At 44.8% G+C, this 19,384-nt stretch overlaps 1 protein-coding gene across 2 annotated transcripts in view; it reads left to right on the forward strand.

Annotated features, from left to right (window-relative positions):
• The window catches only part of si (sucrase-isomaltase (alpha-glucosidase)), a 194,663-nt gene that overhangs the window by 43,449 nt on the left and 131,830 nt on the right, over positions 1 to 19,384 (forward strand). For both annotated transcript variants that reach the window (XM_055646336.1, XM_055646337.1), the window contains one exon: positions 5,157 to 5,256. In XM_055646336.1, the coding sequence (XP_055502311.1) occupies positions 5,157 to 5,256 (100 nt within the window). The remainder of the gene's footprint in view (positions 1 to 5,156; positions 5,257 to 19,384) is intronic.

Consider the following 19,384-nt stretch of genomic DNA (forward strand, 5'->3'; position numbering starts at 1 on the left):
AAAAGAAACAAAAAAGCTATTTTATTTTTACAAGCTCTTTGCTGGGATTTTTTGCACGTTGATACATGGGAGTGTAAGGGAGGAAATAGATAAGACGCAAAAGATGCTCAGGTGGATGATTAAAAGTTTAGTCAAAGGTATGGAGCACAAGATTTTGGACTGTAGTCATAGAGTGATACAGTGTGGAAACGGGCCCTTCAGCCCAACTTGCCCAACTTGCCAACATGTCAAAGAAACACAGAGACATGGAAAATAGGTGCAGGAGTAGGCCATTCAGCCCATCGAACCAACACCGCTATTCAATAGGATCATGGCTGATCATCCAAAATCAAAACCTCGTTCGTGATTTCGCCCCATGTCCCAGCTACTCCAGGGTCTTGGTGAGATCACATCTGGAGTATTGTGTACAGTTTTGGTCTCCTAATCTGAGGAAGGACATTCTTGCCGTAGAGGGAGTACAGAAAAGGTTCACCAGACCGATTCCTGGGATGTCAGGATTTTCATATGAAGAAAGACTGGATAGACTCGGCTTGTACTCGCTAGAATTTAGAAGATTGAGGGGGGATCTTGTAGAAACTTACAAAATTCTTAAGGGGTTGGACAGGCTAGATGCAGGAAGATTGTTCTCGATGTTGGGGAAGTCCAGAACAAGGGGTCACAGTTTAAGGATAAAGGGGAAATCTTTTAGGACTGAGATGAGAAAAACATTTTTTACACAGAGAGTGGTGAATCTCTGGAATTCTCTGCCACAGAATGTAGTTGAGGCCAGTTTATTGGCTATATTTAAGAGGGAGTTAGACGTGGCCCTTGTGGCTAAAGGGATCAGGGGGTATGGAGAGAAAGCAGGTACAGGATACTGAGTTGGATGATCAGACATGATCATATTGAATGGCGGCACAGGCTCGAAGGGCCGAATGGCCTACTCCGGCACCTATTTTCTATGTTTCTACACTGGTCCCGCCTGCCTGTGTTTGGTCCATACCCCTCCAAACCTGTCTTATCCATGTAATTGGCAGGTACAGCAAGACTGTAGTTCTTGCTTTTTGGATGTCCATTAGTTAAAGAAGCAGAATTAGGTTATTTGGTCCATCAAGTCTACTCCACCATTCAAACATGGCTGATCTATCTTGTCTTTTCAACCCCAATCTTGGTTCCAAAATGCGACAGAGGTTTGCGTGCACATTTGTGGAACAAGTCGGCCTGGATGTGATTTAAAAGTTTGTGAGTCATAGGAGCAGAATTAGGTAACTTAGTCCATCGAGTCCACTCTACCATTCAATCACGGCTGATCTATTTTTCCTTCTCAACCCCCATTCTCCTGCCTTTTCCAATAACCTTTGACACCCTTTTAGCTTAGTTTAATTTAGCAACACACTGGGTCCATTCGTGCATCAGGGGAATAGAGGGATACAGCACGGAAACAGGCCCTTCGGCCCACCAAGTCAACACTGGCCAGCGATCCCTGCCCACTTACACTATCCTGCACACTGGGGTCAGTTTACAATTAGACCAAGCCAATTAGCCTAGAAACCTGCACAACTTTGGAGTGTGGGAGGAAACTGGTGATCTCGGCGAAAACCCTCACAGGTCACAGGGAGAACGTACAAACTCCACACACAAGGCACCAGGAGTTGAGATTGAACCCGGGTCTCTGGTGCTGTAAGGCAGCAACTCTACCGCTACAGCTTGCTAAACAAGAACCTGCCAATCCCAGCCCTAGTCCCACCAGCCCAGCATTTGGTCCATATCCCTCCAAACTTGTCCTCCCCACATGTGAAAAGGACGTCTGGTTCTCTGTCTTGGTTTCCACAGCCCTCAGGGCACGAGCTGGTGGGATGTGTGCGTTGCCAGCGAACGTGACCTTAATCAGTGTGCAACCGTGATTAGCATTGTAGCCGTGAGCTGCATCCAGGGCCTCTGCCTGGTGGAGATGGGCTCCGTAGATTGAAGTATCCTTCCTCCTCCACACCACACACCCTGCAACTGTGCTATTTAAAAAAAGATTATCAATTATTCCTGGGTTGGTTGCCAGGTAATTGTTCTGGTTATTTCTAAGATTGTGCAAGAATGTGGTGCTTTCTTTAAAGTCATTCCCAGGATTTGCTACAAGGAGTGGTGTGCAAGGTACTGAAGGACTTTGACCTGATCTCAAAGATAGACAGAAAGTACCGGGGTTATCTCCGCGGGTCGGGCAGCGTCTATGGAGAAAAAGGATGGGTCTCATTCCTGATCTAGATGCTCCGGCACAAGCCAGTTACAGCTAAGGATGTTCCTTAAGGGGTGGTTTAGTTTAGTTTAATTTAGAGACACAGAACGGAAACATGCCCATCGCCCACCGAGTCCATGCCGACCAGCGACGATCCCATTACACTAACACACACACTGCACACCAGGGTCAATCAGTGTTTTTTACCAAAGCAAATGAAGGCAGTGCAGCGTAGGTTCACGAAATTGATCCCTGAGATGGCGGGACTGTCATACGAGGAAAGATTGTAAAGACTAGGCTTGTGTTCCCTGGAGATTAGAAGGATGAGGGGGCCACAGTCTTAGAATTAAGGGGAGGCCATTTAAGACTGAAGTGAGAAAAAACTTTTTCACCCAGAGAGTTGTGAATTTGTGGAATTCCCTGCCACAGAGGGCAGTGGAGACCAAATCACTGGATGGATTTAAGAGAGAGTTAGATAGGACTCTAGGGGATAGTGGGATCAAGGGATATGGGGAGAAGGCAGGCACGGGTTATTGATAGGGAACGATCAGCCATGATCACAATGAATGGCGGCGCTGGCTCCAAGGGCCAAATGGCCTCCTCCTGCACCTATGTTCTATGTTTCCATGTAAATTAACCTACAAGCCCGCACGTCTTTGGGGTGTGGGAGGAATCTGGGGCACCCGGAGAAAGATCACACCGGGGTCTCTGGTACAGTAATGGGCTTGTCCCACTCAGCGATTTTTTTCAGGCAACTGCCAGCGACTGTCACAGTCGTATCAGGTTGCCGAAAATCCGACAGCTCTTGCGTCAAGCTACGCTCATTGGCGTCAATTCCACTTTCGCCGAAAAATTTTCAACCTGTTGAAAGTTTAGCGGTGGCCAGAACTTTTTAACGATTTTTTGCACGACTGAGGAGATTACTCCCGGCGAACATGTGGCGACAAACTAGTCGCCTGTAGTTGCCTAAAAAATCGCCTAAGTGGGACAGGCCCACGAGGCAGCAACTCTACCGCTGTGCTGCCGACTATTCCATTGCAAGGATATTCAAATATCAGATAGATATTCAGACCGGCTGGTCTGACTTGGAAAATAAGCGGAATGAGATGCCAAAGATGGGAGAAGAAGGGGAATAAGTGAGGATCTTGGAAATAGTTTGCATCTACCTGATGTTCACGACTCCTGTAGTTAAACCAAAAAAACCAACACAGTGCTGAAGTAACTCAGTGGGTCAGAGAGCACCATTGCAGGACATGGAAAGGCGATGTTTTGGATCAAACATAGAAAAATAGGTGCAGGAGTAGGCCATTCGGCCCTTCAAGCCAGCACCGCCATTCAATATGATCATTCAAAATCAGTGCCCCGTTCCTGCTTTTCCCCCCATATCCCTTGATTCCTTTAGCCCCAAGAGCTATCTCGCTCTCTTGAAAACATCCAGTGAATCCAGATCACACCCTTCTTCAGGCTGATTGGAGCAGGAGGGAGAAAGCTGGAAAAGGGTGGGAAGGAAGTGACAGACAGGGTTGTCTTAAGAGCATCCTAGGCCCCCCGGGCAAAGCAGTGCACTGGAGCCCGTACACTTTCCATTTATTTACGCAGAATCAAATATGCTGTCATGCCCTTGCAATGTTCTTCTCCGTTTTCATGTTCTGCAATAACATTCTACAATACATAGATTAGCATGGGGCCCCGGGCAACTGCCCAACATGCCCAAGCGTTAAGATTGCCCCTGGTGACAGGTGGAAACAAAGAACTGCAGATGCTGGTTTATGCCATAGATCGGCAAAACATCATGGAATAACTCAGCAGGTCAGGCAGCATCGCTGGAGAGAAAGGATTACCAGTTCCACTGTTCTCCACATTGTTTCTCTTGACATCACACCTCACAATGGACCTACCAGGTCATTTGTGGCTGGTCCTAGTCTTTTCTCACCTCCAGCTCTTCACACCTCTCCCCCCCCCCCCCCCCCCCCCTCCCACCCCACCCCCTACGTTCAGTCTGAAGAAGGGTCCCACCACAAAACGTCACCCATCCTTTTTCTCCAAAGATGCTGCCTGACTCACTGAGTTACTCCAGCTTTTTGTGTCTACCTTCGTGTAAACCAGCACCTGCAGTTCCTTCCCACACCGCTTGTTCTATCTCATCCCACTTTCCCATCCCATCCCATCCCATCCCATCCGCTCCTTGCGTATTAGGATCAATCTTTTTTCAGAGGGCCAATTAACCTACAAACCCACGTGTGTTTGGGATGTTGTAGGAAGCCAGATCTCCCGGAGGAAACCCATGCGGTCACAGGGAGAACATGCAAACTCCACACAGAGAGCGCCCAAGGTCATGATTGAACCCGGGTCTCGGGCGGTGTGGGGAAGCAGCACTACCCGCTGTGCTGCATTGCCGCCCTGGCTATCATATATCCCTCAGTGGATTTTTTATTTTTCAAGATGTTTAGGGAGGGAGATGAAGGTAAAAGGAGGGAAGGCATTATATAACAAACGGGAGATTGTATAGCCAAGGTCATTGTGCACAAAAGTGGAGCAGGTGGTGGAAATGTGCTGTCATTGTGCCCTCATTATGAATGCAATCCAATTTCTAAACACACTTCAGTTGCAAGGAAGAATGGGCCTGCCTGTGCAAATGGCTCCTTGCATTGGTCATAAGAAAATAAATTGGAATATTGCTCAACGATAACTGTTCCTAATCTCTCTTTTGCATTCTGCTGTATAGCCACGCTACACTTGCAAAGCCTTTGTAGGCATTTTATTGTCAGAAAGTTGCTCTGAGAGTATAAATTATTGTTCAGCTCAGTGCTTTAAACAGTTTTAAAATAGAGCTGCCACAGGGCCTTGTGTGAGTCTGTTGTCAAGATTAAACTGAAATTGATACAATAAAAATGTGTGATATAAATTCTCTCAAGATAGTTAAAGCTGCTGTTTGTTTCCCTTTTTACAGGGGATGCATAATCTCTATGGACACCACACTTTCTTCATGTGCCTGGAAGGGGAGACTGGTTTAGCCTTTGGTGTGTTTTTGCTGAATAGCAATGCTATGGGTAAGCCTCTCGCAATTATTATTTCTAATTTTCCACGGATGAGGAACTCTGCACATTTACAGGAAAGGAGAGTTTTGTGGATAAATGATGGTTGCAAAGTTGAATGATTTGATGCACGTCACATGGCATTTCGGGCCAATGGTGCATTTATTGTCATGTTTAGTTCAGAGATGCAGGTTGGAAACGGGCCCTTCGGCCTGCCGAATCCACGCTGCCACCCCTACACTTGTTCTACCCTACACGCCAGGAACAACTTACAGGAGCCAATCAACCTACAAGCCTGACACAGACACAAAAACAGGAGCAACTCAGCGGGACAGGCAGTGTCTCTGAATGGAAGGAATGGGTGACGTTTTGGGTCTCGACCCGAAACATCACCCATTATTTCTATCCCGAGATGCTGCCTGTCCCGCTGAGTTACTTCAGCATGTTGTGACTATCTTTGTTTAAACCAGCATCTGCAGTTCCTTTCTACGCAACCTACAAACCTGTACGTCTTTGGAGTGTGGGAGGAAGGCAAAGTACCCGGAGAAAACCCACGCGGTCACAGGGTGAACGTACAAACACCATACAAACAGCACCCGTAGTCAGGATCGAACTCGTGTCCCTGGCGTTGTGAAGTAGCAATTCTACCGCTACCGCCGCCCAGTGAGCTGTGCTAATACAGTGAAATAATTTTTCCTACAAATTCCAGTGGAGTATTTCCATATCCCCAATTAGCAAGTGTACAGTAATGGTCTACTGATCACCAATGCAAGAGGCGCCTGCTCAAGGCAAGTCCCAGGATGTTGCGGGACCTCCAGCCATCTCCTTCCATGGTCACCACGTCCCTCTCCTCCCCCGCCCGCCCACCTGTCTTTTCCCGGAGGAGCCTCCCGCGGCCGACCACGATAGGCCAGACCCCGGTTCCCTCTCCTCCGCCACCGGCCTCTCTCCTTGCCCCTCGTCACTGGCTCCATCCTCCCGGTCTCTGGTCTTTAGGGGTCGGTGGTCTGATGGGTCCAATGTGCAGGAGACCGGCCTGGCAGCCTCTTCCTGCAGGCCGTGATCTGCCAGGTCTTCCTTTTTCAGTTTAGTTTATTGTCACGTGTACCGAGGTACAGTGGAAAGCTTTTGTTGCGTGCTAACCAGTCGGCGGAAATACAATACCCGATTACAATCGAGGGATTTACCGCATATCGATACATGATAAGAGAATAACGTTTAATGTGAGGGTCTCCGATGATGCAGACAGTAGTTCAGGACTGCTCTCTAGTTGTGGAAGGATGATTTAGTTGCCTGATCATAGCCGGCAAGAAACTGTTCCTGAATCTGGAGGTGTGCATTTTCACACCTCTGTACCATTTGCCAGAGGGGAGAAGAGGGAGTGGCCAGGGTGCAACTTGTCCCTGGTTATGCTGCTGGCCTTGCCGAGGCAGCGTGAGGTGTAAATGGATTCAATGGAAGGGAAGGTTGGTTTGTCTGATGGTCTCTGCAATTCTTTTTGGGGTCTTGGATGGAGCTGTTCCCAAACTAAGCTGCGACTCATCCCGATAGAATGCTCTCTACGGCTCTCTACGGCGCAACTGAAGGATTCGGTGATGCCGCTCGGCAGCTGATGACCGCTTGGCCGGCACCCCCTGAAACCGCAATCCACTGGGTCTTCCGTCCTTTCCCTTCCGTTCCGTTCAGCCGATTAAGGTCTGTGAAGACATTCACCCTGCTTCGGTTATAGAAACATAGAAAATAGGTGCAGGAGTAGGCCATTCGGCCCTTCGAGCCTGCACCACCATTCAACATGATCATGGCTGATCATCCAACTCGGTATCCCATCCCTGCCTTTTCTCTGTACCCCCTGATCCCTTTATCCACAAGGGCCACATCTAACTCCCTCTTAAATATAGCCAATGAACTGGCCTCAACTACCTTCTGTGGCAGAGAACTCCACAGATTCACCATTCTCTGTGTAAAAAATGATTTTCTCATCTCGGTCCTAAAATACTTCCCTCTTATCCTTAAACTGTGACCCCTAGTGCCTAGGCATGGAGTCGTCGTCGTCCTCCTTCATAGCCACCCTCAGCAGTCCCTGAATTTGTATACAGATGTCCCTCTCTTCCACACAACTCCCTAGTGCCTGCCATACATTGTGAACGTCCTACCCTTTCCACTAAATTGAATCGCACTTACCAGGATTAAGTTCCATCTGCCATTATTTTGCTTATTTTAACAACTGATCAATATCTTCCTGTAACCCAAGACATTCCTCCTCACTGTCAACAGCCCCAATCTTTCTGTAAGTTGCAAACTTACCAATCATACATCCTACTTATCTTAAAAGATTAATCTACTCCCTCTGGTTTCATTCCTGTAATGTCCCTACCACTGCTGTTAGATTCATGGGCCTGTCATTCATTAGCAGACCTGTCCTTGCTGCTGTTCTTCAGTAAGGTATCATATTTATTGCCCTCCAGTCATTTAATACCTCTCCAGTGGCCAGCAAAGATTTAAAGGCAGCAACAATAAAGGTGCTGGAGGGACGTACTTTTCGTTCTATCTTTCTTTTTCTTTGCTTTTTTTCCTTTTTCTAAATATGGGTGGCATGGTGGCTCAGCGGTAGAGTTGCTGCCTTACAGCGCCAGAGGTCCAGGTGCGGTCTGTATGGAGTTTGTATGTCCTCCTCGTGACCTGCGTGGGTTTTCTCCGGGATCTCCTGTTTCCTCCCACACTCCACAGGTTTGCAGGTTAATTGGCTTGGTACAATTGTAAATTGCCACTAGTGTGCGTAGGATAGTGTAAGTGTGCGCGGATCGCTGTTAGGCGTGCTCTCGGTGGTCTGAAGGGCCTGTTTCCACGCTGTATCTCTTGGCGAGTCTGCCTTTGAATTGAAGAAATTGAGATGAATCGAAGGAGAAGGTGTTGAGGGGTAGGACAACTTCTGCCAGGCAGAGGAGAATGTTGGGCTGATGAGGATCTAATTGGGTCTCTGGTCAAGGAAGAACTGAAAGGCCCTGAGGCCTTCCTGATGGGGAATGGAGGTGTATATTCCAGATCCCCGTGGATGCTCAACATTCCAGCATCGGCAGCCTCACGTGTTTTAACATCTTCATCAGTTTTCAAACAATCTCCTCTCTCATCTCATAAGGTCATGTGATAGGAGCAGAATTGGGTAATTCGGCCCATCAAGTCTACTCCGCCATTCAATCATGGCTGATCTATCTCTTCCTCCTAACCCCATTCTCCTGGCTTCTTCCTATAACCCCTGACACCTGTACTAATCAAAAACCTATCTCTGCCTTAAAAATACCCAATGACATGGCCTCCACAGCCTAGCGTGGCAAAGCATTCCTCAGATTCAGCACCCTCTGACTAAAGAAATTCCTCCTCATCTCCTTCCTAAAGGAACATTCTTTAATTCTAAGACTGACCTCTGGTCCTAGACTCTCCCACTAGTGGAAACACCCTCTCCATATCCACTGTATCCAAGCCCTTCACTATTCAATAGGTTTCAATGAGATCTCCCCTCGTCCTTCTAAACTCCAGCGAGGACAGGCCCAGTGTAGCCAAACGCTCATCATATATTAACCCACTCATTCCTGGGATCATTCTTGTAAACCTGCTCTGGAGTCTGTCCAGAGACGGCACATCCTTCCTCAGATATGGTGCCTAAAATTGCTCTCAATATTCCAAATGTGTCCTGACCATAATCTCCCATTATAGATTCCTCCAGCAGTTTGCTTTTGCTCCAGATTCCAGTATCTGCCATGTCTTATATTGGAAACGTGTTCAGTGACAGGAACGTTCCTTCCAATGATGGTTAAAAGGACCAAAGGAAATATAGTTTCAGCCTCTGATGGATCTTCCCATGAGCTCAAACTCCATACCACTTCCACATTCAAGAAATACATGGTCTTTATTCTCAGAAGTTATAGGAGCAAAGCGAAGAATTTCACTGTGACTTGTCACATGTGGCAGTAAAGGATTCATTCATTCAAGGTATTTTTGGGTTGAATTCTTCTCTTGTTGGGTCTCTAAGTGTCAAGAGTGTTTTATTGTCAAATGTCCCAGATAATGACATTCTAACTTTCTGCAGCCCAACAGAACATGTAAGCATAGTACATAAACAAGAGAAAAAAAGTTCAGTGTGTGTGTGTGTATATACACATACACACATACTCAAAAAACAAACAATTGTAGTGCAAAAATAATAATAGTCTATTGTAGTTCAGAGCTTATTTGCTGTTGTGTTTAATAGTCTGATGGCTATAATACCTTGGTATAATACCTTGCTATAACAAAGAATAGAGTCACAACTGGTTGTTGTATCATTGTAAGCATTCCAAATATCCTAATGTGTAGGGAGGAATTGCAGATGCTGGTTTAAACCAAAGACAGCCTCAAAAAGCTGGAGCAACTCAGTGGGTCAGGCTGCATCTCTCAAGAGACAAGGAATCGGTGAACTTTCAGGTCGAGACCCTTCTTCAGACTGAGAGCCGGGGGAAGGGAACGAGATTAGTGTGGGTGTTTAAGAAGGAACTGCAGATGCTGGAAAATCGAAGGGAGACAAAAATGCTGGAGAAACTCAGCGGGTGAGGCAGCATCTATGGAGCGAAGGAAACGTTGCCTATTTCCTTCGCTCCGTGGATGCTACCTCACCCGCTGAGATTAGCATGGGTGTCGGGGGTAATGGGGAGAAGGCAGGAGAATGGGGTTAGGAAGGAGAGATTGATCAGCCAGGATTGAATGCGGGGTAGACGTGATGGGCCGAATGGCCTAATTCTGCTCCTGATCACATGATCTTATGAGAGATATAGACGGTACTTTGGACAAATGAATGAAAGATATGCAAAAAGTGACGATAATCAAGATAATGTAGAGCCCACAATGGTCCGTTGTTGGCTGTGGGATAGGTGTTAACGAGACATACAGACTCGGTCTGAAGAAGGGTCTCGACTCGAAACACCACCTATTCCTTTTCTCCAGTGATGCTGCCTGACCCGCTGAGTTACTCCAGTTTTTGTGGCAATATTCCCCTTAAACACTTTCAGCTTTTGTGGATGTATCTTGCTGAGACCAAATAAATATCTTGGCTCCTTATAACAATCTTGATCTCCACCTCGGGTTACCTGTCGCTGCTCATGTCAAAAGCACACCAAGTCTTGAGGCCATTTTTCCATCAAATAGCAAAGTGTGATTAGTACTGTTGCCATATATAATGGGGAAAATCGTGTCATTCCCAAAAATGCCCAAAGTTTGTGAGTAAGTTCAGGTTCCAGCCTGGTATCTTTTCATTTTATATTGCCAGCCTCGTACATCCACTCGAAAGCCACAATAAATCTTCTCATGTTGCACAAGGCCGCCCTTACTTCTCTTTAAAATCACATTATGGCTGTGTAATTGTGTGAATATATCTACAAGGATTTCCAGATTCTCTTCCTCGTTGCGTGTAGTAATCAGAGCTTCATCCTGATTGCCCAAGCAGTGATTTATTCCTTATTAAAGTTGATCAAGAGTGGTTTCGATTTAGTGCCAATTTTATGCCACTATTAAATAAACTGAATGATATGATTAAATTTTGGAAAACGCTCCTGCTCTCATTGATAGATAGAATTAACGCTATAAAAATGACTTTCTTACCACAATTAATATATTTGTTTCAAGCGATCCCAATATATATTCTAAAATACTTTTTCAAAAAACTAGATTCTACTATCACTAATTTTATATGGGATTACAGAGCACACAGAATTCAACAAAAGCATTTGTGTAAACCTAAAGAAGTTGGGGGGGTTTATCATTGCCTAACTTTATGTATTACTACTGGGCAGTGCATATTAAGAACATAATGTACTGGCTGGATAGTTCCACTCAGCAGTTGGAGTGGATAAGAATGGAGAAAGAGGAGTGCTATCCGCACGATATAGGAACGATCTTGCTCTCACCGATAAAATTGAATAGTGTAATATATAAGAAGAACCCAATTATTCACAATACAATAAGAATTTGGAAACAAATAAAAGTATCCTTGAAATTAAATAATTTATCAGTACTAACCCCACTATTGAACAACCCCGCATTCAAACCATCTCTCATCGACAAAACATATCAACAATGGGATAGACTGGGGATTAGGAAAGTAGGGGATATGTATGAATTGGGTAAACTGTTATCATTTCAACAATTAAAATCAAAATTTAAACTGAAGGATAATCAATATTTTAAATATATACAGATATGTGACTTTATGAAGAAATATATACATATATTTTTAGACCCTTTAGAAGAAGCAATGAATATTAAGGGTGATTCACAAAAACTAAGATCATACTTTTATAATAATATATTAAGTAGAGAATTACCCTCAACAGAAGCACTAAGAGAAGATTGGGAACATGAGCTAATGATAAAGATCTCGAAGGATAGATGGGAAAAGTATCTGATGAACACACATAATTGTTCTATTAATGCAAGACATAATTGAATTCAATTCAAATTATTACATAGACTATATTATTCAAAAACGAAGGTTGAATAAATTTTATCCAAACGTCTCTCCCAGATGCGATAAATGTTTGTTTCAAAACGCTAATATAACACATTCATTTGTAGGATGTACAAAGTTGAATAAATTTTGCAGCGATATATATATAATTACAAAGCTTTTTAAGTACATAATAGAACCTAAAACGGAATGGATTATATTTGGAATAATAGTAGAAGATATCAATTTAAATAAAGACCAAAACGTTTTTTTTAAATTATGGGTTAATAATTGGAAAGAAATTGATACTTACATTTTGGAAAAATACAACCACACCAACTGTTAAAATGTGGATTAGGAACATGATGGACATAGCATGCCTTGAAGAAATGAGACTCCGACTAATAGATAAATATGACCAATTCTTAAGGAGTTGGTCTCCTTTCATCGACTTTTTGGAATCATGTGATGCAGCGGTACCGTAAAGATTGCTGATTTCAGTTCATGACGCAGATAGATCTACATCTCCGAATACAGATTTGAAAATTTCTCTTTCAAGGGGCCTTCTCTCCTATTTCTACTTTTCCACTTTTTCTTTTTTCTATATACACACTTCACGTTTTTCTATTCTCTACCATCTATTTTTCCTCTTTTCCCCCTTTCTATTGTTTTATTTTTCTTGTCTTCCTTACTTCCTTCTCAAAACATAAAACTAGAGGTTGTACATAGAATGGATTACGGTATGACATAGTTGGCACCTAAAATTAGGTTCCACTGTACTGTTTTGTGCTGTATTAACTTCTAATAAAATATTTTTTTTTTAAAAAAGAGTGGTTTGGAAAAGCTGAGTGGCCGATTGAAGGCCATTTTGGGGCCATGCGTGGGTGAATTGCTTCCTCTTTGCTTGTTGACAGTTAAATATTGTTAGTTGGCTTAATCAACGTTTAGTTGTGTGCATGTGAGATGAGCATGATTGTGGAAATCAACTTTGCTGCAGCCAGCCAAGCGTTGGTAGTGGATTCTCTTGGCCATTGAGTGTGACCTTTCTGGCCTTATAATCTGTTGCAACTATATACATCGTGGTCTAGACTTGGGACGTAAAGTGATGGTGTACAGTAAACCCATGCAATAATGGGCCTCTATAGAGTGGATTTAGGTTATAGCGGACCGAGGCTCCCGTTGCACCATCCCCTCACCTCTGCCAGGTACCCACTGAGCTGGCTACACGTGATGGGATCTTCCAGTCATGGGAGGGGAAAGAGCGGGTGGCATGAAGACGGTGTGAGCGGGCGGCATGGAGGCCCATCCCCAGCACTCCGCGTGGAGCCCTGTGGCTGCTCAGCATGCCAATTCCCAGGCAATCGGCAAATAATGAACACCACCCCCCCGTGTGGTCTGTAATAGCGAAGGTTTACTCTACCTATAACATGTTTTCAGCAGAACTCTAGGCTTTTGCAGCTTATTCGCTGCCAGTTTGACTTCTACGTTCGATCCGTGGGGGTTGTGTCTGGGGTTATGGGGAGAAGGCTGGAGAATGGGGTTGAGAGGCGGTAAGATAGATCAGCCGTGATTGAATGTAGACTAGATGGGCCGAATGGCCTAATTCTGCCGCTATAACATATGAATATGAACAATAGACCAGGATAATCTCCTGGTATCATTAGCATGTGATCCTTATAGCTTTTAATACTATCATAGGAAATATAGGTTTTTTAAAATGTATTTATTAGTTATTTATTTCAGACAGAATAAAAGAATAAAAAGCAAATGTGAAACAGCATACAAAAAACAAAACACAAATATTTATAGTCATAAACAATATCTATAAATAAATGAAATCGTATGTGTCCGAAAAGGAGCAGGAAGAAGCCAAAGCTTATTAATTCCCACCCCTTATTCAACTGCTTGTAATTATCTCATACAAATTTAGCAGCTATATGTACACCATATGTACACCAGCCACTGTATGTACACCAAATTATTTACATTTGAACACTAATCAAATATTTACAAAGCCATACAAAAAAAAGAAGAAAAAAAAAAAAGAAAAAGAAAAGAAAATCAATAGAATAATTAAATATGTGTGATACTGTTGCAATAAGGTGCGGATACATCATCTTGTCATCTGTGATCAAAATCTAATTCCAAATCTAATTTTGCTTCTTGTAACAGACCAACAATGGGTCGACTGGGCTTGTATTCTCTGGAATTTAGAAGGATGAGAGGGTATCTTATAGATACATATAACATTCTTAGGATTGGACAGACTAGATGCAGGAAAAATGTTCCAGATGTTGGGGGAGTCCAGAACCAGGGTCAGTTTAAGAATAAGGGGTAGGGCATTTAGGACTGAGACATTTTCACCCAGAGAGTTGTGAACCTGTGGAATTCGACGCCACCGAAGGCAGTGGATGCCATTTCACTGAATGTTTTCAAGAGAGAGTTAGATTTAGCTCTTGGAGCTAAATGAATCAAGGGATATGGGGGAAAAAGCAGGAACGGGGTACTGATTTTGGATGATCAGCCATGATCTTATTGAATGGCGTTGCTGGCTCAAATGTCCTACTCCCGCACCTATTTTTCTATGTTTCTGTCAACAGTGGCATAAGTGTATGGAAATATTTTCCTCCTATAATGGATAGAGTTACACCATATGTTATATTTCATTAAGCATTCCCTTTACCGTAGTGTTTGTGGAATTTACCATGGACTACATCTTTGAATGGGCTATGATTTTTGGTTGGAGATATTCTGCAAAAAGTCTGTAAATAATTTTTCTTTATGGAGGTGCACAGCTGGTAGAGCTGCTGTCTCACAACACCAGCGACCTGGGTTCCATCCTGACCTCTGGTGCTGTCTGTGTGGAGTTTGCATGTTCCCCCTCTGACCTCTGGGTGCTCTGCTCTCCTCCCACATCCCAATGACGTGCAGGCTTGATGGGCCTTTTGAAAAATTAGGCCCGAATGTGGGTGAGAAAGTGGGACAACATAGAACTGGCGTGAACGGGTGGTTGACCACAAGCATGGACACGGCGGGCTGTAACGTTTTTAGTTACGTTGTTGCTTTGTTTAGTTTAAAGATACAGAGTGGAAACAGGCTCTTCGACCAATCGACCAGCGATCCTCCTACACTAACACTGCCCTCCACACACTAGAGACAATTTACATTTATACCACAGCCGATTAACCTACAAATCTGCACGTCTTTGGAGTGCGATAGGAAACCGGAGAAAACCCACGCAGGTCACGGGGAGAACGTACAAACTCCGTACAGACAAGCACCCGTAGTCACAATTGAACCCGAGTCCCTGGCGCTGTAAGGCAGCAACTCTCCCGCTGAGCCACCGTGCCGTATTTCAGCTAAAGGTTGCCCTGCTAGTCATCCCTCAGCAGTGTTTATCTGCATGTTGGTGTATTAGCTGCAGATCATAATTGTTGGCTTAGACTCTTAATTATCGAGCTTTTCATTTTTTTCTTCGTCCTCGTCAACTCCTCTACGTTGATGCTTGACAAGATTGTTTGGCCTCCCCTTCACCCCGGGTTATGACTTGCACACTGATACAAAAATGACACCATCTTTGACATCTCAGAACAGATGGCTCTTTTGAATCTGCATCACCGTCCTGGCCGATAGCCAACAAAACACCTACATCAGTCCATGTGTTTCACTTTCCTCAGTCTCCAGGTAGCTATGGCAGCATTGTGTCTATGGCTGCATTTAGAGTATCGTACTCAGTTCCGGTCTCCGTGTTGTAGGAAAGATATTGTCAAGCCGGAAAGGGTGCAAAGAAGATTTACAACGATGTTGCCAGGACTTGAGGGTCTGAGATGCTGGGAGAGGTTGAGTAAGCTGGGACTCTATTCCCTGGAGCGCAGGAGGACGAGGGGTGATCTTATCGAGGTGTATAAAATCATGAGAGGAATAGATCGGGTCTCTTGCCCAGTGTATGGGGAATCAAGAACGAGAGAGCGTTGCTTTAAGGTGAAGAGGAAAAGATTTTATAGGAATCCAAGTGGTGTATGGAACGAGCTGCCGGAGGTTCATGTGGGACTATCACAATGTTTAAGAAACATTTGAACAGGTCCATGGCTGGAATGGGTTTAGAGGAATATGCGCCAAATGCAGTCAGGCAGGTGGGACGAGTGTACATGGGAATTGTTGGTCAGTGTGGGCAAGTCGGGCTGAAGGGCCTGTTTCCACACTGTGTCATTCAATGTACAGCACGCACTGTTTGCAACGAGTGACTCTCACCTTTTATTCAACATCACCACTTCTGTCAAAGTTGTTATCTGGCAGACTTTCTCTCAAAAGTTAGCTCGGATTCAGCGCTGTGACTTTAATTGAATCCTTCCACCTGTCAGTCCGCAAGCTATTTCTCCGAGTTCTCTTAAGAAGCTCACAAGTGCAGCGAAATGAAAACTTCTCCCAGCGCCAGTGTGTGATCACTGACGGACTTGCCTTGCTGTCACTTTTGTATTTCTGACCTGGTAGCTTTCAATTACCGTGGTGTCTAACAGCCCAAGAATAATGTCTGACGCTTACAGCCACTGGTGCCATAGCCTAGCAACAGGGAAAGCACAGAAACATGGACAATAGGTGCAGGAGTAGGCCATTTGGCCCTTCATGCCAGCACTGCCATTCAATATGATCTTGGCTTATCATCTAATATCACTACCACTTTCCTACCTTCTCTCCATATCCCTTGATTCCTTTAGCCCTAAGAGCTATATCTCTCTTGAAAACATCAAGAGATGCAGGAAAAGCAGGGTCTTTCCACAAACTGTCTACAACCAAGTGTCTCTATTCCTTGGAGCGCAGGAGGATCTTATAGAGGCGTGTAAAATCATGAGAGGAATAGATCGGGTAGATCCACAGAATCTCTTGCCCAGAGTAGGGGAATCGAGGATCAGAGGACGTAGGTTCAAGGTGAAGGGGAAAAGATTTAATGGGTCACAGTTTAAGGATAAGGGGGAAATCTTTTAGGGACCGAGATGAGGAAAACATTTTTCACACAGAGAGTGGTGAATCTGTGGAATTCTCTGCCACAGAAGGTAGTTGAGGCCAGTTCATTGGCTAATATTAAGAGGGAGTTAGATGTGGCCCTTGTGGCTAAAGGGATCAGGGGGTATGGAGAGAAGGCAGGTACAGGATACTGAGTTGGATGATCAGCCATGATCACATTGAATGGCGGTGCAGGCTCGAAGGGCTACTCCTGCACCTATTTTCTATGTTTCTATGGGATATGAGGGGTAACGTTTTCACACAAAGGGTGGTGGGTGTATGGACAAGCTGCCAGAGGAGGTAGTTGAGACTATCCCATCATTTAAGAAGCAGTTAGACAGATACATGGATAGGACATGTTTGGAGGGATATGGACCAAGTGCAGGCAGGTGGGACTAGTGACACAAGGAACTGCAGATGCTGATTAATATGAAAAATCACACAAAGTGCTGGAGTAACTCAGCAATATGGAACAGAATAGAATAGAAGGCTTTTTATTGTGATTCAAACAACTTGGTTTGAACAAAATTGCATTTTCTACAGTCTTAACATTACAAAAAAACTCAAAACCCACACTCAACACAATTTACACAAACATCCATCACAGTGAATCTCCAACCACTCACTGTGATGGAAGACAAAAATCTTATCTCTTCCCTTTGTTCTTCTCCCGCGGTCCAGCAGTCCAACTGCAGCGTTGAGGCAATTGGGCTCCAATGTTAAAGCCCCCGGTGGGCGATGGTAAGTCCCGCGGCTGTTTAAGCCACGCTGGGCAATGTTAAGCCTGAGTCATTTAAACCCCGCGATTCCAGCGGGAGAAAATGCCGTTGCGGGAGCTCTGATAAGCGGTCTCCTACCAGGGACCTGCGATGTTCCTGTCCACCGGGCCTGCGGCCGGAGCCTCAGAAGCTCCAAAGTCGGGTCGCAGCCACGTGCCACCACAGCTCTCCCCGCTCCGAAGTCGGCCAGCTCCGCGATGGTGAGTCCGCAGGCTCCGCGGCTGGAGCTCTCAGGATGGTTCCGGCCAGAGGCATGATGTTAGGCCCAACGACATCGGAGACCCGACAGGGAAAAAGTCGGATCCCCGTACAGGGAAGAGATTAAACGGTTTCCCCCACCCCCCCACATATACACAGCTAAAAAAATTATAAAAAGTAGAATCAAAAACATAAATTTAACGAGACAAAATTAAATTAAAAAGACAGGCGGACTGCAGTCGTGCCGCTGCCGTTAGGCGCTGCCACGCTCCAATATCTCTGGAAGAAGTGGATAGGCAATGTTTAGGGTCAGGCCTCTTCTTCAGACTGATTGTAGTAGATTTTTCGTGGAAACGGGCTCCTCGATCCACCGAGTCCAACTCTCGCCTGTTCTCTCGTTCTGTCTTGCACTGGAGCTCCTCAGGCATGTGGCCCATGTTCCCCTGCAATGCACAAAGTGGAGCAATCGGATATTTCAGCATCTTTCCCATGTGAAAATGGTGTTGAAGTGCAAGGAGGAATCGAGGCAAAAAGGATTACCCAAGTAATGATAAAATTATAAAAGGACTGGACAAGCTAGATGCAGGAAAAATGTTCCCAATGGTGGGCGAGTCCAGAACCAGGGGCCACACACACAGTCTTAGAATAAAGGGGAGGTCATTTAAGGCTGAGGTGAGAAAAAACGTTTTCACCCAGAGAGTTGTGAATTTATGGAATTCCCTGCCACAGAGGGCAGTGAAGGCCAAGTCACTGGATGGATTTAAGAGAGTTAGATAGAGCTCTAGGGGCTAGTGGAATCAAGGGATATGGGGAGAAGGCAGGCACGGGTTATTGATAGGGGACGATCAGCCATGATCACAATGAATGGCGGTGCTGGCTCGAAGGGCCAAATGGCCTCCTGCACCTATTTTCTATGTAATCCAGAAATTGCCATTGAAGAAGGGTCTGATCCGAAACGTCGCCTATCCGTCTTACACAGATGTTGCCTGACCTCCTGAGTAACTCCAGTACTTTGTTGTTTTTTTGAAAACCAGCATTTGCAGTTCCTTGTGTCTTCAGAAATTGCTGTTTTGTGAATTGTGCTCCAAGAAAAAAATTGCTCTTTTAAAAAGAAAACCATTCTGCCAATTATTTTCCAAGTTGGCCATTTTTGCATTAGATGACTCATCTTGTCCATTGCCTTATGTAATCAATGGCAGAGATGATTACATTCAGGATATTTGTTCTAAACATTGTCTTTGATGCAAGTGTATCACAACCAGAATCCAAGAGGAAGGATTCAAGGGGTTTGTTTGTAGTTTAGTTTAGAGATACAGTTTGGAAACAGGCCCTTCGGCCCACCGAGTCCGTGCCAATCTATGATCCCTATACACTAGCACTATCCAACACTCTAGGGACAACTTACAATTTTCCTGAAGCCAATTAACCTACAAACCTGCACGTCTTTGAAGTGTGGGATGAAACCGGAGCACCTGGAGAAAACCCACGTGGTCACTGGAAGAACGCTTAAACTCTGTACAGACAGCACCCATCGTGAGAATCGAACCTGGGTCTCTGGTGCTGTAAGGTGGCAACTGTACCACTGCGCCACTGGTATTCCACTAACAAACATCTCAAATTATTTCACACGCTATATTATGCGGTGACTTTTTTTTGTAAACACCATTATACGAGCCATTTTGTGAGCATAATT

The sequence above is a fragment of the Leucoraja erinacea genome, chromosome 14 (assembly GCF_028641065.1).
Source record: "Leucoraja erinacea ecotype New England chromosome 14, Leri_hhj_1, whole genome shotgun sequence".
Classification (NCBI taxonomy): Eukaryota; Metazoa; Chordata; class Chondrichthyes; order Rajiformes; family Rajidae; genus Leucoraja; species Leucoraja erinaceus.